The sequence below is a fragment of the Nyctereutes procyonoides genome, unplaced genomic scaffold (assembly GCF_905146905.1).
Source record: "Nyctereutes procyonoides isolate TBG_1078 unplaced genomic scaffold, NYPRO_anot_genome, whole genome shotgun sequence".
NCBI lineage: Eukaryota > Metazoa > Chordata > Mammalia > Carnivora > Canidae > Nyctereutes > Nyctereutes procyonoides.
The window spans coordinates 462,301-483,767 of record NW_026575120.1 but is presented as its reverse complement, the minus strand read 5'-3'; the positions used below and the strand labels follow the sequence as shown (position 1 = coordinate 483,767).

Sequence of the window (21,467 nt, the reverse complement as noted above, 5' to 3'; positions counted from 1 at the left end):
CTCTATTAAATGAGCAAGTTTTTATAAAAAATATAAAATGAGCCAAGTATTTGTTTAGGAAGTACACCCAGAAGGACTTGTTGGCAGCATGCCTGGGTCAATACTTAAGATACTATTTGATAACACAACCATAATACATGAGGATCTAAAAATGGAACAGTACATGGTTCAACTATGTATCATATTGCATATAAAGTTATCAAAAAAAATGACGTTAATTTGCTTTTTTAAGCTGCTGCACTCCAAAGTACTAGCTCTAGATGGGTCATTCTAGAGTATGTGTTTTGAAAGATTTTCAATACAAGATAGATTTCTAGATCAAGGAAGATTCAACCTCATTTAGGCTTTTTTACCATCTTCAAAAATATTCAGAGCTTAGCTCTTCCCATTTTCTTACCTTATACAGCAAAATTGTTAAGATCAGTCAAAATTCCTCCAATACACACAGCTTAGAATTCAGAGAAACTTACCAGTAAGTCTGGCTCTCAGAGCCAGATTTCAGCCTGTGACCAATTTGGTCATTGCATTGGAAGCTCCTGGGAAACAAATGGTCACCTGGGTCTTGAGAAGGGTGAAAAATTGGGTTCTTTGGAGGGTGGAGTAGGTCAGAGGTTGCGGTTCTTATATTGAATATTCCAGCATTATTTATTTGATCAAAGTAAAATACATTTTCCATCACTACAAACTGAGCACAACTAGTTTACACATCCATATTTTTATGACGTGCCAACATTTTGCATCCTACGTGAAAAACATTTGGTTTGGAAAAAAATCTTAAAGTTCTCAGTCTCGTTTCCTATCTACTCTCCTGTTGTCTCCCATTTTCTGAAGACATTTTGTACTAATTGTGTGAGATTGATTTCCCCAGACACCTAAACAGTATGGAGGATAGCAAGGAACAGCACAAGAATTCCCATGTGTAGGAGATGGCAAACCCAACTTTGGCTAATGGCATTGAAAACAACCCAGAAGGGCAGGCAGAGAGGTATTCCAGGAGGCGGCAGTGAACCCAGATTCCCATTTATCAGAAGCAAACATAGAAGGTTATATACATAAGAAGCTGTTGGAGGTTCAAGGCTTCAGACACAATCACTAATAAAACCACCATGCATCCCACCATGCACCATGAATATCAGTTCACTATGTAGTGTGTGTGTGTAAACGAGGACTCAAATATCCACCTCTAGTATCCCGACTGTTACTACACTACAGGGGTCACTTGTACAGCCACTGGACCTCAGCAACACAGGTTAGTAAATACTGACTTGCAGGGAGGAGATAAAGCCACAATTCTTCCTTCTACTTCCCTCCAAAGTATTAGAACTGGGGGAGGTAATAAGTTCTGAAAAGAAACTGAAATATAACTCAGAGCTGTGTATACTACATTTTCCATTCATTGACTGACTATTCTGCTACTTTCTCATGGCAGGATTCCGCAAAGGGTACATGGAAACTTAGCATTATCTTCCTCCGCCACCCCCCCAATTTTTAATTTTATTTTTTAAATACTGCATCACTGCCTGAAACAGGCTGTTCCTACGCATCAGTAAGCATGGAATCCTACCATAGCTAATGACTTATTCTTGATCCTCTCTAGGGTTTCCCAAAATGTGTTCTATAAGAGCCAGGCCTTGGTTTGTTTGGAAAGTGGTTTTGGCACTTTGATGATGAGCTGGCTCTGGAAAAGCATATTCCTTGTCCCAGAGAAAAGTAGGTAGGAGGTAGAAGGTTTGCCTTTGTGGCTCTGGTGAGAGGTGGGGTGGTGGGGGAGGAGGTGTGGAGAAGAGGAGGGGGGGGGAATGAGGATGATGGGAGAGCAGATAGTTTCAATCTGTGGGCATAGATCAAAGTAAGGCAGAAGCAAATCCACTGGTGCTGCCCTTTTTCTTTATACAGATTTTTAGAAAAGTTAGGGTTCTATATTTGCTCATAGCCTGAGAAAATAGATTGTAGACTCAAGTTAGGTTCACATGGGTACGTTACAAATCTACAGAAAAAAAAATCTAAGTAGCATCAACTGACATGGTTCAACACCGAAACACTGCCAAGTTACTCCAGAAGGATACAGAACTGTGTAGACGCGGACAAGTCAAAGCCTTTCCTGTCATTACTGCTCCCCACTGTCAAGGGCTTGAGCCGAGTTGGTGCTAGAGAATCTTGATCCAAGCAACTATTGCTCCTCCTTCTATGGCTTTTGCAGAAATGCGTACGCTATTATTTGATTAGTACATACCCAGATATACGTGTTTGACTTTGAGTACACAGCAAAGGAGACAGCGTCAGACACACGACACTCCGGGCATCCATTTCATTCATACATCCCCAGTCAGACCAAAGTAAAAATCACAAGAAGGTGTCTGTGGTGACGAACATTATAAAGGTTATAAATCTTAACAGGCCCCTGAGAGTTTTTTCCCCTTATGCTTAGGTGAAAAAGGCAATGAACAAGACCCTCTCATTCTTTAAGTGCTTTGTGCAACGGTGTCCATGTAGATCCGTTCGGAGATCTTTGGGGAGGAGGCTCTTGGGCTGGGTGCAAGTCTTCCTGCAGCATTCCAGTCTCCTATGGAGCCTCGGGGGTGGCGACCCTCCAGTTCCAGCGTGGGCATCACACGTCCACCACTGTAGCTCTTGCTCCCGTGAGCATGGTGAGGGTCAGTCCCGCAGACCTGTACAGATGCTTTCGGACAGTCTCCTGGTTTCCAGAAAGCGTCATCTGGGTGAGATGCTGGGGCTGGGGAAGGAGCCGGAGTTCCTTGGGGACTGGAAGGGGACAGCGGCGGACGTGGGGGACCGCTTGGGGCTGCACAGATCCCCATTATGCAGCTTCCACAGCAGCTCCTCATTCTCCATGGACAGTCTCTTGTTGACTTTGGACTCCTTCTCCAGAGACTCCTGCAGAACGGCCTGCTCGGTGGACAGTTGCCTTGAAGACAAAAAACAAAAAACAAACAAACAAAAAAAAAACACTTAAAAAAAATGCTTAGCATTTACAATTCGAGCCCCTGAAACAAGCCCTTGGGAACAAAAGGGGAGCCCTGCACAGAACTGCTGGGCAAGGGGGTGTGGCTGCTGGCCACACACCAGGAACCTGAGCCTGAGCCAAAGGTAAAGTACCTTTGTAGGGGGGTAGGCTGGGGAGGGGGTCATGGTTGGCTGGGTAACCCTCCCACAGCCTTTCTCCATGTCTTATGACTCTCTTACGTCTGGGGCTGTTTCTTATTTGGACTTGGGATGCTCCTTCCCCAAAAGCACACTCAGGATCAATAAGCCAGGGACCGCAGTGGCCTACACTGTGGTGGCAAATGCACAAAAAGTGTTCCCATCTAATTTTCCATGGGGCCGTGAGCACTTGTTCAACCACACGCTTCAGTCCCACTTGCAGAGGTGCATCGCTGGAGCATGGTTGAGAGAGCAACACTTGTCACTCAAGGAAGAGAGGAGCTCAGGAAACGCAGGACCGTTTTGTTTTTTGTTTTTTTCTTTTTTACCTTGAAATTGCCATGTGCTTGTCCATCCGAGCTTTTAATTCCTCATTCTCCTGCTGGAATCGCTTCAGTTTGTCAACCAGCACGGTGTTGTTGTCCACCTTGGTGTAAACGAGAATGCCAATGTTTATAGGTTAAAAATAAAGCCCCTCCCCTTCAGCACATTCCTCACCCCAGAGTACTGGGGCAGATTTAATTAAGGCAGGTTTAGTAATAGACTGAAGTATCTGCATTCAAGAAGAATCTAAAGCAGCAACACAGAGCATCTAGGGATAGATTTTTATTATTTTTTATTTTTTATTTTTTAAAAGATTTTATTTATTCATGAGAGACACAAAGAGATGCAGAGACAGGCAGAGGGAGAAGCAGGCTCCCTGCAGGGAGCAGGATACGGGACTGGATCCCCGGACCCCAGGATCATGCCCTGAGCCAACCAGGATCATGCCCTGGCTCAACCACTGAGCCACCCAGGCATCCCTGGAGACAGATTTTTTAAAAAAATGTATGCCAGGCCACTGAGACACCCAGGGGGAACGTATTTGTTCCGGGTCACATTGTTTTAGAACCGCCCCTGAGAATCGGTGCTCTGCCTTGGGCAGCACTGGGGGCTGTGCGCCTCTTTCAGTTTCAAGGTGGTAAAAGGAGAACAGCAGCTCACCTGCACTACAGCTTCCTACAGTAAATTCGGGAGAAAAAAAATTTCCCATGTTCGAAGAAAATTCCTAGCAGGCCAGCAGTTAACAGCTTGGCAATGTCTACTGTGGCCCTCCACATGGTTTCCAGGTTCTCTGGAGCCTTTACCTTGGGGTGGCCGCACAAAGTGCTGATTCTCAAAGCTCTGTAGAGCACCAACCGGGAAGAGGGGCATCAGAGAGAGCCTCCCTCTTCGGTTCAGTGAAGAGACATTTGTTCTCCTGCTGGCCTGCCCAGGCTAAGCTTTCAAGGAAAACAAATTGATCAGGGGAGAGATGAAAAGATATAATCCCAGAAGACATCTAATTGCTTAACGTGACAAAGAGTTGATTACATCCCATGACTTTCTAAAGGTAAGCTGTTATTACTTGCTTTGGTAGTGACATCACAGCTCTGACAGAATTAATTCTAATCCCTGTCTCTACAGCGTATGACTCATCTGCTCTGATTATGACTTTTGGTTGGGAGTCCTGGTGTTCTTACCATTTCCTATGATCCAGAAAATGCTCGGGACAAGCCTGTCAGGTGGAATAAATTTCCCCCAAATGAGACAATGTAAGAAAAAAAGGGAGCCTTGGAACTCCCAGTCATCAAAGGAATTCAAGATAAAACATGAGGTGGTGAGATTTGGAATGAGAGACTGGGCAGGGACTGGCCTGATAGTATCATCTCATCCAATTTTTCTTTTTATAGAAGAGACTGGCCCCAGTGATGCCACACAGCTGACCACTGGCAAAGCTAGTCTTCATACCAAAATTTTTGTGCTGAGAAAGCCTCCTTGCTTTCTATGAGCCTTATTTCTACAGAGGCTTAGAGTTTACAAATACAAGCATACTTCATTTTATCATATCTCACTTCCTTGTGCTTTGCAGATATTGTTTGTTTGTTTATTTATTTATTAACAAATCGAAGATCTGTGGCAACCCTGTGTCAAGGAAGTCTACTGGCACAATTTTTCCAATAACATTTGTTCTCTTCAAGGTCTCTGACACATTTTGATAATTCTGGAAATATTTCAAACGTTTTCACTATTATTACATTTGCTATGGTGACTTGTGATTACAGTGAGTACTGATTACAACTCACTGAAAGCTTAGATAGCACTTTTTATCTAAAGTATGTGCATTGAGGTTTTTTGTTTGTTTTCACATATAAAGCTACTGCACACTTAATAGACTTTTATATGCACTGGGAAACCAAAAAGTGCATTTGACTCACTTTATTGCAATACTGGCATTGTGGGGTCTGAAACCGAGCCCACAGTAACATTCACTGAGGTATACCTATAGATACAACAGGTAAACCCGTGACTACTTTATCAATCAACTCATTCTTCTGCATATGTGCATGCAATGCTAATACCATGATAACCTCTTGGACATGGCAAGAAACAAAAATATTTATGGATCAACAAAATTATAATGTCTTGGTAATTTTACAGCAGAGACTGTTCTTCATGTATATGGTATTTTAAAAAGTTTGGATGCATAAATGGCATATGGGGCAACAAATTATTAACAAGGTTAACTGTATCACCAGTGAGCGCCATTTTAGCTGAGGTATCAGGCTTGGTGTTACAGGATGCCCTTTGGCAGGAACTGGTGTCTACACTAGATTAGGCATGTTAATAAATCCTAAGGGTTCTTCTTTCCTTCCTTTAAAAGAAAAATCAAAACTTCCTGGCAATTCAAAGCACTCATATATCCAGATGGGGGCTTCACCTTTACCTTCCCCTCCACAGTGAGGTAATGGTGTCTCTAGAAGAAAACCGACCCAAACCAAACACCAAAACCCAAACAAACAAAAAAGTAAACAAAGAGTTGCCTCTAGACTCCCTGTTGTCCAGAGCTGGTTTGAGCTTCAACGAGGCACTCAGTTACTCAATAATGAATCATTCATAACTAGGGGACAGAGGACGAGGGACAAGCACTGTGAGGCAGCTGGCACAGTCAAGAGCAAAGTACAGCAATGGCTGGGATCACTGAGGCTGCCTTGTCAAACCCTGCCCACTTGGTGAGACTCCTGGCTACCAGCATCTGTGTTCCAGGGCTGGGCGAGCACGGACTTCCGGGGAGACTTGTCATGGGTTGACATCAGTGCTCTGGCCTAGGGGCCTCAAACTCAGCTTCATTCATATTTTTCATAACGTTTGCATTTATCCAACCAGATTAATTTTCTGAGAGCACGACTCTTCTATCACATTCTACTTCATGAGAGAGATTAAGAATTTAGAAAGAAAGTTGAATTGCCGTAAGGTGGTTAGCTTACATATTCAACTGCTTTGGGCATATAGACACCAGCCTAGAGTTGGTGATATATTCAAGTACTGATTTTTACATGATTTTAAAATTCTTCCTAGATGGGTCAAGATTCACAGATGCCTGAAACAGAAGCCTAATTAGTTTGTTGTGATTCTTCCAAGGACCAAATGCTGCTTTATATTTTCCTTGAAAAAAATGTTCCAGAAGGCAGCAACAGATAAGCCTCAAGCAAACCCACAGAAGAAAATGTAACCTCTTCTACTGTCTGCACATTTCCAAGTATCTTTAAGCAGCAGTTAAAACGACTCCACAGTTCTAGTTCAGAGCTCAGTTCCTATGCCACAGACATTGTTCTATTGGGTAAAACTCTGAAAGAAACATACCAGTTTCTCCATTTTCATTAACTTGATGTCCTGTTGATGTAGTTTCTCATTCTTGATCTCCAGCACGGCTTTCAGGCTTTCTAACTCTTGCTCCAGATACATGAGCTGAGGGTTCTTCTGGAACAGACACAACAGAACACAGCTCTGATTGTTTAACACATGTTGTTAAATTCTTAATAGAAAGTGTATTTGATTAGATTTAGAAATTGGGCAAACAAATAGTAAGAGACTTTCTTACAGCAGCTTCAGAGAAAGAAGTGGAAAAAAGGGTTAAGAACTGTAATCTCAAAGGCTTTGGTTATAGGAATGAAATTAAACATTTCATCTTTGAAAACAAACATTTCACTCATTCATCAGAACTTAACATGGAAAAATATTGGTCGTACCAAGTACTTTACTGGAAGAGAAAAAAACCCATTGCTTACAATACAAAACAACTTTGGCTAGAGATGAAGCTATTACAAGTCCTTTACTGGTGTTTGGAGGGAAAAAGGGAATAATTGTTCTCTCTCAACAAAGTCAGTAACTGATCAGGAATGAAAAGGCAGTCCATTTATAGGGTGCTCTGCAAAACAACAAAATGACAATAATGTCCTGTGTCTTTGGGACTTTTATTACTATGGGACTATATTGGCCTGGCCTATACTTCTTTTTTATTCTGTGACCTGACCCCTACATGGCATAGAGCACATGCATTGTGAAAATTCTGTCCAAAATAAACACCACAGGGTGCAATCCTGACTCCTTGTTTTATTTATGGAAATCCAAGTGAACCATTCAAAACATACAAATTGATAGCATCAGATCTACTGATCAGATGTTTAATAGGGATTTTCTCAGACAAGTGTCAATAGTGTTGATCATCCAAACTATCTTGCTGGGCAGCGGTTAATGCTCCGGATCAATCCTTAAGGAAGATCAGGGAATGGGTCCTCGCAGATTACTTATTCAAACCCCTCACTTCACGGGAGATAGTGAGTTCCACAACTCAGATGCCCAGATCTGGGAACATGCCAGAGCCAGAAAGTGCCAGGGCAGGCATAACACCCAAGCCTGCAAATCCAGGGCTCGTTCCCAAATTTCAGAGGTCTCAAGTACTGCCATCCTTTTACATATGGTGTTCCGCCCTCCCCAGAGGTAGCAAATCCCATCTTGTTTCTGTTAAAAGGGGACAGAATAATCACTCCATCCATTTTTAATACTGGGGCATTCACAGCCCTGTCCCCACAGCAGCTCTGCCGACTTCCCAGCCAGCCTGTGCCGGTTTCAGATGTGCTCCCACAGAGGTCAGGCATCAGGTAACCCTGCTTTCCTCAATCTGTTTCCGTTCATTTTCAAAAGCTGCTGCAGTTCCAGGAAGCTCTTTAAAATCTGCTTCTGGAACCACTTGAAGGTTTACACCCTGCATGTAAGTCTAGAGATTTTTTTTTTTTTAATCGCTGCTTTGTCTAAGAATCTTCCAGAATAAATAGCTTTGAAGTTTCACTGGAGATGATCTCATCTAATCTAATTGTATTCAAGTGTCTAGAGGGTGTCCTCCAAAGACATCAGCAAAAGATTTCACTGAGAACCCACACACACGTACTTTTCAAGCTGGCAGATTTTAAGTGGCAAAATAACTTTGCTTCTGCAGTTCCGTGCACAAATATATGGAATGGAAATGGTGGTGGAGATAGAAACAGAAAAGAATTTTTTTTTTTCCTCAAAAGTAAGGTGGGGGCGGGGGAGTAAGGATACAAGTTGCAAGAGAAAGTTGAGCTTATGAGATAAATTTGTACTTTTTCAAAAGTGAGGATTATCCATAGGACATACTGTTCAGACCTAAATAGGAACACAGTGCCTACACATATTACAATATGTATCAACCTAGAGAACATAAGCTGAGTGAAAGAAGCCAGACAAAAAGGCCACACAGAGCAGGATTCTATTTGTATGAAATGTCTAGAATAGGCAAATCCATGGAGATAGAAAGTAGACTGGTGGTTCCCTAGAGCTGGGGGCAGGGGGTACATGGGGTGTGGAGAGGAAGGGGTACAGGGTTTCTTTTGGGGATGGCAAAATGTTTTGAAAGTAGATAACAGGTGACTGATGCACAGCTTGTGAACCAGAACTGCACATCTAAAGAGGTGAATGTCCTGATATGTCAATTATATCTCAATATACCAGTTAGTTAAAAAAAAAAAAAAAGTGTAGTTTTCCCATGATACCCTAACTCTCATTGTCAGTTTTCTTGTTTTCCTGTGGCTATCAGCTTAGGCCACTTGCAATGTACTGAGCTTCATCTGTATGTCAGATCTGAGGCTTTCTAAAAAGACACCAGTAAACAAAGAAGCCAGTTTAAAAAATCATTCTGCAAAATATGAAAAGGACCCCAAACCCATATCATTTCTCTAGCTACTGAACACTTAATTGACCCTCCAAGGCAACTGAGCAGAAGAAAACTCGGTAGTGATGGAGAAGCACACACAACTTACTAAATTTGCTTTCTCTCTTGATAGTCTTTTTTGTTCTTCTGATTTCAACTTTTCATTTAAAGCATCATTTTCACTCTTCAGATCATTGATTTGTTTCTAAAACAAACAATGAAATGTGGAGCACAAGTTAACAGGCAGAGACCAGAAACATAGCAAATGTACACAGAAACACCGCCCAAACCACACAAACCTCAGGAATGAGGGTATTTTGGGGAAGCAGGTGTAAATAAGATTTACCTACCTCCAGCGATTCCTGCTTTTCGTGAAGCATATCCTCAAGTGATTTCTTTTCCATTTCATGGCTTTTCTTGATTTCTGGAAAGAAGGGATTTTTTTGGAGGCAATGACATCCTATGAGATCATTGTATTCTATAGTTGTTAAAGCACGTAGATCTAAGAGTTGATTATGAGGCCGTATGACTATGTTACTTTATATTTGTAAGATGCTTTTAAATGAATTAAGCTAGCTATTGTCCAATTAGGCCTATGATGGGAGGAACACAGATACTTCCATTTTATGATGGAGAGCAAAGAGGCCCAGAGGCCACAGGATACACCATGTCCATCTCAGGTGTGTGGGCCTCAAACACTGGCCTTCACACTCCTGCACTCGAGTTCCTGTGTACTTTTCCATTTGCTCTTCATGAATCAAACACAAGTCTAAAGTTGAACCCAATTCTAGCAGGAAGGAAGAATGACAATGTTTACTAAATATCTACCCTGGGCCAGTCACTTTTACATATTATCATCTCTGACTTCATGTGACAACTCTATTTTTCTGATGAGAAAAGCCTTTGCCAAAGGCAGGCCAGCCAGTTCTTACCCCGTGTCTACAGGCTTCTTCTATGGGACAAGCAGAGCTAAGTGTAATAACTTCCACTACCCTCTGTGTTCTTAAAGAAGTGGCTCCTTCTATTCCTTCTACTTCAATCTTTCTAATCATGATAAAATAATTTTTTTAAAAATTATTTCTTAACTCAGCAAGTGCCATGTTCTTTTCACAGCATTTTCTGTTGTGCAAGACTATTGGCAAGCAAGTGTTGCTTAGCATGGGTCTTTTACCATGTCCAGGATATAAACTAACACTTTCAACTTCCCGCAACTTCAAGTGGTAAAGAACAACCACTGCCAAAAAGACCTTTATGTTCTATAAAAGTTAGTCTCACACCTTAAAAGGCATTTGTGACAAACTATTATTTGCATCCGAAGGGGGAAAGGGCATCTGCTTACAATGAACAATGCAAAAAGAAAGCAAAAACATTCCCAACTGAATACCACAGGGTATTCTCTGGAAGGGAAAGTTATGAATCATTTCCATTTTAAAACATATCATGCTGTTCCATTAGATCTGATTCTATTTTAAAAAAAAAAGAATTCTTGCCTGAAAGGGAGGTTTCATAGGCCTTCTTTAGTAATTCAATCTTCTCTGAGTGGCTAGCTTCAATCTCCAACTTAGAAGTTTCATGGGCAGCATTTAAGTTGTCGAACTAGAAGCAAAAAAAAAAAAAATAGTTTACCAGTAAAATTAAAAGTCTTAAGTTGAATAATAAGCAGCAGTATTAGGACACTTGACACATAAACTTGCGTTCAAGTTAAAAGGCTGCCTGACAATATGGATAGAACAACCCAAGCTGGATCTGTCACTCCCAATTCTACACTCTCTCCCCGCTCAGGAACACAAACACACAGGTTCTCCAGGGTTCACTGATGCAAAAGGCCAAGTTCATCATAATTAATGAGGATATGTTTCACGGTGATAGAACCACAGAAGATCCATGCCTGTCATCCTGGTCTTCATATCTGCAATCCCTGGCACGTGCCCAGCATATAGTATGCACTCGGTAAATACTTACTAAATGGAGAATTGATTTTAAAAGGAAGTGAGAAAATTAAAGAGAAGCTTATGATATACTATTAAGTGAAAAATATGGGTTATTAAGTGTCAGTTTAAAAAAGAAGAAATGCAAACCAATTATGTAGCAGTATAACATCAAAAGGGATTACTTCCCAGGTAGTAAGGAAGGTTTTTATTTTTTTTTATTTTTTTTTTTAGCTTTTCTTTTTCTTTCCTTCTTTCACTCAACATTGCTTTGATCCTAAGAAAAAATCGAAAAACCTCTTTTCACTTATTTAAATAAAAAGAAGTTCAAAGGAAGTTCTTCATCAAACAATTAGAATTCAAATAGTCATGACCAAGGACATGATCAGACTCCAAAGGCACAGACCTGCTCTTGCAATTGAGTTTTATACTTCTCTGCTTCTTCAATATAAATATTCTGGAACTTTTCACATTCCCCGGTGTAAAATTCTTTAAGCCGATTCTCTAGCTCTGAGAGATCGGTCTGGTGCTGCTGGTTCAGCTTCTGGACAAATCCTTCATAAGCTATTTGCAACTCATTCTTGGCTTTTTCTAATTTCTCACAGGTAGATGAAGCAGTGACTAAAAGAGAGGAAAAAGGCAAAAAAAAAAATTCATCTGCTGAATATCCTAAATTCACCACATTCTCACATAGCTGTGAGGACTCTGGAAACATTAGCACAGTACTCTGAGTACTTTGTTGTCTCTTGACCAGATTTTCATATATAATGGTATAAAAGTGAACGATAAATAGGAACAAGAAGAAATGGTCACTGGCAGCAAAATAAAAGCTCCATAACCACAAAATAAAAACCAAAACCAATACCCCTTTTTGACCCCCTCACCCCGCCTAACACACAACCATCTAGCAAGTAGTAACGTTAGTACTTGAAAAGAACCAGGTTTCCAAGGGAGAAGCACCCTTTGTGTGTTGACCGATCAGTGCAGGGGCCATAAGGAGGGGAGGCTCTGATTGGCTGAGGCGTCTCTAAGGCTGAAGAGCCTGTAGGGAGAAGCTAAGGCACGAGGGGCAAGGAAGATCGGAGATAAGAAATAAATGGATTTTAAGCTTCTACTTAATTTAAGCTGATTTCAAAAATTCAGTAATAAAAACAAAGTATTAGAGTATGTTGAACACAAATCACCAGAGCATACCAACTTTAGAAAGAACACATTTTAAAAGCTACAACGTAGGGGTGCCTGGGTGACTCAGTCCCATAAACATCTGCCTTGGGCTCAGGTCATGATCTCAGGGTCCTGGGATGGGACACAGCATCTGGCTCCCAGCTCAGAAGAGCGCCTACTTCTCCCGCTCCCACTGCCTGTATTGTCTCTGTGTGTCAAATAAAATCTTTATTAAGCTGAGTGGGAAAAATTAGAGAGGAAGATAAACCATGAGAGATTCCTAACTCTGGGAAACAAATGAAAAAAAAAAAAAAAGGTTGCAGAAGAGGGGGTGGTTGGGGGGATGGGGTGACTGGGTGATGGCCACTAAGGAGGGCACTTGATGGCATGAACACTGGGTATTCTATGTTGGCAAACTAAATGAAAAATAAAATCTCCAAAAAAGCTATGTATGAACATATCAAAAGGGTATTATTTTTAAAGACAAAGTAATCTGAAAAATATAACTTAAAATCAGATCATCTTACCTCTTCATCACCACTACTGAAAACGCATAAGGTATTAACAATACATTGCAGAACTTGCACATAACTGCATACCCACTCACACTATAATAAATCCTGGAAGATCTCTATCATTTCTCAGGAAGCTTGACTTTTGATTTTCCGACCTTCCTTTACCAACATTCAATACAGGTGAAAGGAGTGCTACTCTGTCAGGAAGATGCAAGTTCTCAATATCCTAAAATACCCATGGATTAATATAAAATCAGTACCAGTAAGTCAGTTGTTAGTCCTCACCTCTCTTTTGGTAAGGATTATATATTTCTGCAGTTGTGGAAGGAGTATGAGTTTTAGGGCAGAGAGAAGGATAGGTTAGCTTAATGATCATTCTACTTAAGTCATGTGAACTGGCTGGTTCCTGGGATGAATTTCCAACAACGAGGTAGACTTGTTTTCTGGGGAATATGCCATGTGGCAGTAGAAGTATTAGTCATGTGTCCCCTACTGGGATTCTTTCAGAGGCAAAATGGACCATCTTGAATGATGGCAAGGAAGAGTGTCTGCTAAAGAGAACCACTGAGATTCAAATAAATCCATAAATATTTATTGAAAGGGAAAGGAGCATAAAAAAAAAGAATAAAACTACTACTCAGTGACTGGCACAGAATGAAGCTCCCTACACATTATCTGATCCTCCCAGAAGTTCTGTGAGAACCTCATCACTAAATGAACAAGGGAGCCAACAAAGGTTAAGTAGTTCGCCTATAAGCACATAGCTAAGTAAGCGGCGGAAGGCTGGACTGTGGTAAGCAGTTTGGATTCTGATGGTCTGCACCCAAAGCCTGTGCTTTCTCCCATCCCACCCAGATGTTTTTTTGTGCTAGAAACTAGTGAGAAACAACATGGAGCTCACTGGGAAGCTCACAGTCTAACTGAGAAGACAAGACATATACTTTTGAGAAGCAACAATACAAGGTGGTACCTAAGGATCCAATAAATGGCCCTCAAAGTAGTTTACATCCAGCTGGGATGGTCTGGAAGGTTTGGTAGCATATTAAAACAAATTTTTGTACAGTTGTGGCAAAATATATACTACATAAAATTTACCATTGCAAATCATTTTTAAGTGTATGGTTCAGTGGCATTAAGTACATTCACACTGTTGTGCAACCATTGCTGCTATCTCCAGAACTTTCTCCCTTCCCCCAAACTCAAACTCCCTACCACTTAAACAGTAACTCCTCAATCCCTCCTCCCATGGCAATTATTTATACCTTGTCTCTGCGAATCTAAGTACCTCATATAAATGGAATCATACTGAATTTGTCCTTTTTTTGTGCCTGGCTTATTTCACTCAGCATCACGTCTTCAAGGTTCATACATGTTGTAGTACATGTCAGTATTTCCTTCCTTTGTAAAGCTGGATAATATTCTATCATATGGATAGCTCACATGTTGTGTATTCATTCAGCTGTCAATGGACAGTTGGGCTGCTTCCACCTCTTGGCTATTGTGAATGTTACCGTTATAAACACGAGCACACAAACATCTGTTCAAGTCCCTGCTTTCAATTCTTTTGAGTATGTACCTGGAAGTGGAATTGCTGGGTCAGCTGGTAATTCTGTTACTTGAGGAACCACCATCCTGTTTTCCATAATGCCTACACCATTTTATGTTCCCACTAGCAATGCAAGACAGTTCCAGTTTCTCCACATTTTCACCAAAACTTGCTTTCCTTTCTTCTGAGCCATCCTAATGGGTGTGAAATGTCATCTCTCTGCGGTTTTGATTACGCCAGCACTTTAAAAAACTGAGCCATAGGATTATAAATGCCATTCTGATACTGAGAGTGACAACTATTCTACCGTAAGCAACGGTGGGAGATGATGCAGTGTGCCTTGGGAACTAGAACATTCATGAGGCAGAACAATGGGAGATGAGACCCAACAAGGTAGATGGGGGCCAAATTATAGAGGCGATCAAATGCACCATCACTGACAAGCAGTCCTGTGGAACTAAATTTTGGAAGTTCTTTCTTTTCTTGAAAAGAACTTAATGAAAGATAATGACTATGCTGATGGTCACACAAAACTCTTTCCACTTTTCTTTTTTATTGTATTATTCACAATGATTCAAGTAGGCAAATGTTTAGGGGCGTCTGGGTGGCTCAGTAGGTTAAGCATCTGCTTTGGGTTCAGGTCATGATCTCAGGGTCCTAAGACTGAGCCCTGCATTGGGCTCCCTCCTTAGCCGGGAGTCTGCTTCTCCTTCTCTATTTCTTCCTCCCCGCTTGTGTGTGCTCTCTCAAATCAGTCAATCAATCTTTGAAAAAAGTGTTTTAAAATGCTAGTCAAGCAAGTACACACAACATGAGCTTCCATTAATCTTCCACTAACCTTCCCAAGTACACAAACGACAGCCCCACATGCTTTTGTGTGTGAATGCCACACACTATATGAAAGCAGCCAATAGAAAAATATTCTGCAAGCAGTCAGTAAATACATCAAACAACTTTCTAATCAGGGCACTCCTGGTTTCATACAGCCTTTTCACTTAATTCCATTGGAATTTCAAATGTCAAAAAATAAAAAGTTATAGTATGATTCCAGCTGATTTTAATGTTCCTTAATAGAGAAAGAAATGTCTAAGGGAACCTAGAACTAGACGATCTTGTCTGTGAAGTTAACAGTATGTTACTTCTGCTGAATTTTAACAGATTTATTTGTAGTGAAACCACCATCAGTTTGAATGTATACCTATGGTGCAGACTTCAAAATCAAATAGGATATATGGAAATCCTCTCACATGAGCCACTGTTAAAAAAAAAAAAAGGCAGGGGGCACCTGGGTGGCTCAGTCAGTTAGTTAAGTGTATGCCTTCAGTTCAAGTCGTGATCTCACGGTCCTGGGAACGAGCCCCCTTGCATCACTGGGCTCCCCAGGAAGTCTGGGGAGTCTGCTTCTCCCTCTCCCACTCATGCCTGCTCTCTTTCTCAAATAAACAAAAATCTTAAAAAAAAAAAAAAAGAAAACAAAACTTAAAAGTGTTTACATTTGGTTGGCCACTGTGAGCTAAGTGAAGCTAAGTGAGCTAAGTGAAGGGAAGGGGAAGGAAAAATGGGTCAGAATGGGAAGCAGAGGATTTACTGCTGTTAGTACAACAATCTGAAGCGCAGGCCCAACCCCAAGCAGTGACATCAGCCCACAGCTGTGCACAGACCTTTGCTCTGCTACTGGCTTGGTGTGCCATGTGGACAACAGCTGGGCTGAAATCATCCCTCACACAAACAGCTTTACTTTGAATTAATTGGCCCCGGGCTCCTGAAGGATCATTTTTATTTGGCATAAAGACTCATGAAGTACTTTTTTAAAGGACATCCATGTAAACATCACATCAAGGGGTCTGAGTGCTCCTTTGCTGCCAGACACACACTGTGTGGGGAACCAGGGGGTGATGGATGTGACCCTCTGGTTTTAGTCATGGACTTTTTTTTGTGCTTGTGACAGTTTAGGAGAGATTTCTAATGCCACCTGTGCTTGCTCTTACCCCTTGTTCTCAGCCTTGTCTCTTCCTTAAATACTCTCCAGAATTCCACTCCCTTTCAGGCAATTCATCAGGTACCCAACAAAAGCCAAAACAAGAGGAGATCTTTCAGAATTTCCAGTAAGCAAGCAAGGAGTTTTCACAGTGTTAGGTAATACTGTTTCAAGAAGTTATTGCACAAATATAAAGTCCATATAGTACAAAGTATTCTTTTTGTCCTGATATTTAAATGTTTCTATTAGGTGATTGTTAAAAGCCTGTCTGTGATGAAGGATGCCTGGTGAAGAGCTGAGGAACTGTAACTTTTGTACACATGGGTCAACTACAAAAGCCCTCTCCAGCAGTCCACCTTAGAATGAGAAAGAATTTTCAGAATTAGGAAGGAAAGAAACTAACTCATTTACAAGATCAGGCCTAAAGCAGGAGGCCATGTGACAGAAGTTGACATTTTCACCCTGGGACAAACCAAGCCTGTAAAGAATTCTAGGCCAGCGACAAAACAGGAACAACATGGTTTAAGCATATATAACTGATCAAGGAAAAAATATTTCAGAAAAAGTGGTGAAGTGCTAAAAATTTTCTCTTTTCATATAATTATCTGGATGACCTCTAGAAAAGGCCCACTGTCATAGTCAATTATAACCACTGAAAAATAGAACTGGATTCATCCTGGGCCCTTTAGCTATAAGTCCCGAGGAGCAGAAGCACACCCATTACCTAATTAGTCCTTTCTGACAGGGGAAGGTTAGATTTGTATTCTCTCCATTTCATAAAGACCAATTTCCCTTTGGAGATTGATAAATGTACTGTTTACAGAGAAAAGCATTACACAACCATGGCCCTGAAGTTGTAATATTCTTCTGCAATGATACAGAGCTTTCTTCACTTCTATATCTGGGTAGCATGCTTCATCATGAGACAACCCAAAATATTTTGATTCTCAAGAACATAAATAAATGACTTAATAGAGCTGGAATAATTAGGTTTAATTCTCAGTCACACCATTTACCTGCCATGTGATTTGAGCAAATTACTTAAGCTTCCTAAGCCTTTATTTCCTCATTTTTTTTTTTGAAAAATGGAGATAATATTAGTACTTCCCCTGCAGGATTAGATAAAGTAATACATGTGAAGCACCTGACCCAGTGCCTGACCAGAGTCAGGACACAATAAATGGTGCTGTTATTATTATTCCTGGTCTTGCAAAAGTCCACCAGTTCAAATGTGTTTGAAGAGTCCTCAAAGGCACGCTTGAGGTTCCATAACAGAATGTGATAGTTAAAAAGCAGCCTTGCAGGTCCCTGGCTGGCTCAGTCAGTTAAGCATCTATACCTTTGACTCAGGTCATGATCTGGGGATCCTAGTTTGGAGTCCTGCATTGGACTGCCTACTCAATGGGGAGACTGCTTCTCTCTCTGCCCCATCCCCCTACTTGTGTACTCTCTCAAATAAATAAAATCTTTAAAATAAAAAAAAAAGCAGACTTGCTTGTCTAGTATTCAAATACACACACACATACACACACACAAACGCACACATGATAGGGCACTATAATACCCACCCCACTTCGAATCTTCACTTCCTATTGCTCTTAACATTGGGTACGATAGAACTTTGCCAACTTTTAGATGATTTTATCTAAACTGGACATAAAATATAAAAAAAGGAAAAAAGGAGGAGGTAAGGTCATATGGAAATCATACCAATTTTCATGATGCCACATAGGAGGTTGTAACAGAAAATAAATAAATAAATAAATAAATAAAGAGGAGAATAAAAGGACTTCATTCCCCAACTAAACAGTCACACGTTCTCTAGGTGCTTCCGGCAGGCCTGCTATAGGTGCCACCTCTTCTTTGAGCCGCGTTCCCCTTCTCTGCACCAGCTATGAGAGAGATGAGATGCTTTTGTCCAGTGTTTCTTGACTGTTTTGGGTCCCTCTTTCTGGCCACTCAGGACATAAGGCACCTGCTTTAAGTGCTAGAGACCTTTATTCCTTTCAGCTGGACGACTTTCTTACATCGTATAAAAAAATAAATTCAAAATGGATGACAGACCTAAATGTGTGATAGAAAGCTATCAAAATCCTAGAAAAGAACACAGACAGGAATCTCTTTGCCTTGGCCATAGTGACTTCTTACTAGACATGTTGCCAGAAGCAAGGAAAACAAAAGCAAAAATGAACAACTAGGACTTCATCAAGATAATGTTTCTACACAGCAAAGGAAACAATCAACAAAACTAAAAGGCAGCCTACGGAGAAAATATTTGCAAATGAGCTATCTTATAAAGGGTTAGTATCCAAAATCAAGGACTTATGAAACTCAACACCCAAAAAACAAAAAATCCAGTTTAGAAATGGGCAGAAGATATGAATACATTTTTCCAAAGAAGACATCCAGATGGTTACACATGAAAAGATACTCAACATCACTGATCATCAGGGAAATACATATTAAAACAATGTTGAGATACCACCTCACACCTGTCAGAATGGCTAAAATTAGCAATACAGGAAGTAACAGATGTTGGTGAGGATGCAGAGAAAAGGGGAACCCTCTTGTGCTGTTGGTGGGAATGCAAACTAGTACAGCCACTCTGGGAAACAGTATGGATGTTCCTCAAAAAGCTAAAAATAGAACTACCCTATAATCCAGCAATTGTGCTAACTAGATATTTACCCAGAGGATACAGAAATACAGATTTGAAGGGGTACATGCACCCCAATGTTTATAGCAATATTATCAACAAGAGCCAAGTTATAGAAAGAGCCCAAATGTCCATAAACTGATGAATGGATAAAAGGAGTGGTGTGTATACACACACACACACAATGCATTATTACTCAGCCACCAAAAAGAATGAAATCTTGCCATTTGCAACAATGTGGCTAGAACTAGAGGGTATTATGCTAAGCAAAATAAGTTAGCCAGAAAAAGACAAATACCATATGATTTCATTCATATGTGAAATTTAAGAAACAAAAAAGATAAACATAGGGGAAGGGGGGGGAAGCAAGAGGCAAACCATAAGAGACTCTTAACTACAGAGAACTGAGTTTTGATGGAGGAAGGTGGGTGGGGGATGGGCTAGATGAGGGGTGGGCATTAAGGAGGGCACTTTCTGTGATGAGCACTGGGTGTTGTATGTAAGTGATGAATCACTAAACTCTACCCTTGAAACCAATAACACACTATGTTAACTAACTACAATTTAAATAAAAATTTGAAAAGAAAAAAAGTACACACTTTTCAGGGAAATACACTTGCTTTTAAAAAACTTTTAATTGTGGAATAATTTTACATCTATAGAAAACTTACAAAGATAGTACACAGAGTTCCTATACACTCTCCACCTAACTGTCCCCAAATATTAGCATTTTACATAATCATGGGGACATTTGTCATAATTAAGGTTTTAACACTGGAACAATACTAGTAACTGTACTATAGACTTCATTTGGATTTCACGAGTTTTTCCACTAATGCTTTTTTTTAAGGAAAAAATTTTAGATTAATTTTAGATCTTCAGAGAAGCTGCAAAATGCAATAATTTCCAGATACCTCTCACCCATTCTTCCCTAATAACATTGCACGTTACCAAGGGACATGGTCGGAACTAAGAAACCAACCTCGGTACAATATTATGAACTCAACTCCAAATTCTGTCCCTTATTTCTATTCTAGGATCCCATCCAAGGCACCACATTGTCTTTAGTTGTCATGTTTCCTGAATCTTCCCTGGTCTGTGAGGTCTTTCCTTTTTTTCTTCCCTATAATGGAGTCAGGCGTCCCTCATTTTTGGCTTGTCACATTTTCTCTGCATAGTCCACTGACCCAGCAATTCCACCAGTAAGAATTTATCTTATATTCCCACATATATAAAATGAAGATGTTTGAGGTTTTTCACTGGAGTACTTCCATAACAGCAAAACATCAGAAACAACCTAATGTCCACTAGGAAGGAACTGGTTAAATTAACTGTAGTGTATCCATACAATGGAATGTTTTCCAAAAAATAAGATTATTTAATAGTTCTTTAGACTGGTAACAGTTCTTAAAGTTCAATATATAAAGAATGTTAAGTGTTGAGAAGCAAGGTGCAGAAATGGGTGGCTCAGTGGTTTAACGCCTGCCTTTGGCTCAGGGTGTGATCCTGTAGACCCGGGATCGAGTCCTGTATTGGGCTCCCTGCATGGGGCCTGATTCTCCCTCTGCCTGTGTCTCTGCCTCTCTCTCTCTCTCTGTCTCTCATGAATAAATAAATAAATCTATAAAAAAAGAAATGCATGTATAATATGCTCCCAACTGTGTATAAAAGTAAAAGGGAAAACAAATATGTATCTTATCTTACTTCTCTTGTACCCCAGCCCCAGAACCATGAATGGGAACACTATACTTTACCACAGTAGCATAATTACTTCAAAATATTATTCTTATTCTACCAAGGGCTATTCGGTCATGACACACTCCCAGGAGAATGCCTATGTAGGTTATTCTCTTAAACCAGGGTCTCATGTAATATAAGTGAATAAGGTCATCAGTATGCCATTTTTAAGTAGTAAATTGCTACTTAATAGAGGGGCAGTAGCTACTTAATAGAGGGGCAGTAGCCTACAAACCTCAGGGTAGGGACCTAGACTATCCAACAGTGGGAGATTCCAACTTCCCGCCTCTCAGTTCCCTGGGGAGCAAGGCAGGAGGAGCACATACCACCTGCTTTGCCAACCTTACTGTTTGGTGATGGTTTTGTAGTTTTCACAAACTGTCTGTGGAGTGATCAACTCACAAGAGCTCCAGTTTTGCTTTCCAAAAGGTACTACTTTTTCATATGATCAAGAAATTTGGCAGTCATGAGGCAGACCGTGGTCTCTTTCTAAATTTCGAAATGAGCCACAGATGGCTTTCTGATAGCTCTTGGGACTTCTATGAACCAACGTGAACTGATTTCAAAAGCCTCTCACTAGTCATAACTTATGAGGAATTTGCTTTTACAAAATGCCTGCACTCTCAATTCTCCCGTAACTCATACCAGTTTACTTTTAAAATTCAGTTCGTACTTTACAAAGTGCTCTCATGCCTATGATTTCATGTAATAGTGTTTTTGAAGTTAATAAGATATTTTCTTAAATCTCATTTT

At 40.5% G+C, this 21,467-nt stretch overlaps 1 protein-coding gene across 5 annotated transcripts in view; it reads right to left on the bottom strand.

Annotated features, from left to right (window-relative positions):
• Nucleotides 1–2,354: 2,354 nt before the first annotated feature.
• MTUS1 (microtubule associated scaffold protein 1) overlaps nt 2,355–21,467 on the bottom strand; it is a 161,573-nt gene continuing 142,460 nt past the window's right edge. For 4 of the 5 annotated variants that reach the window (XM_055334607.1, XM_055334609.1, XM_055334610.1 and 1 more), the window contains 7 exons: nt 11,525–11,739; nt 10,681–10,786; nt 9,541–9,614; nt 9,300–9,395; nt 6,826–6,942; nt 3,492–3,589; nt 2,355–2,926 (listed from right to left, as the gene is read on the bottom strand). In XM_055334607.1, the coding sequence (XP_055190582.1) occupies nt 2,713–2,926; nt 3,492–3,589; nt 6,826–6,942; nt 9,300–9,395; nt 9,541–9,614; nt 10,681–10,786; nt 11,525–11,739 (920 nt within the window). In that variant the 3' untranslated portion in view covers nt 2,355–2,712. The remainder of the gene's footprint in view (nt 2,927–3,491; nt 3,590–6,825; nt 6,943–9,299; nt 9,396–9,540; nt 9,615–10,680; nt 10,787–11,524; nt 11,740–21,467) is intronic. The other variant, XM_055334608.1, reaches the window with a different exon arrangement.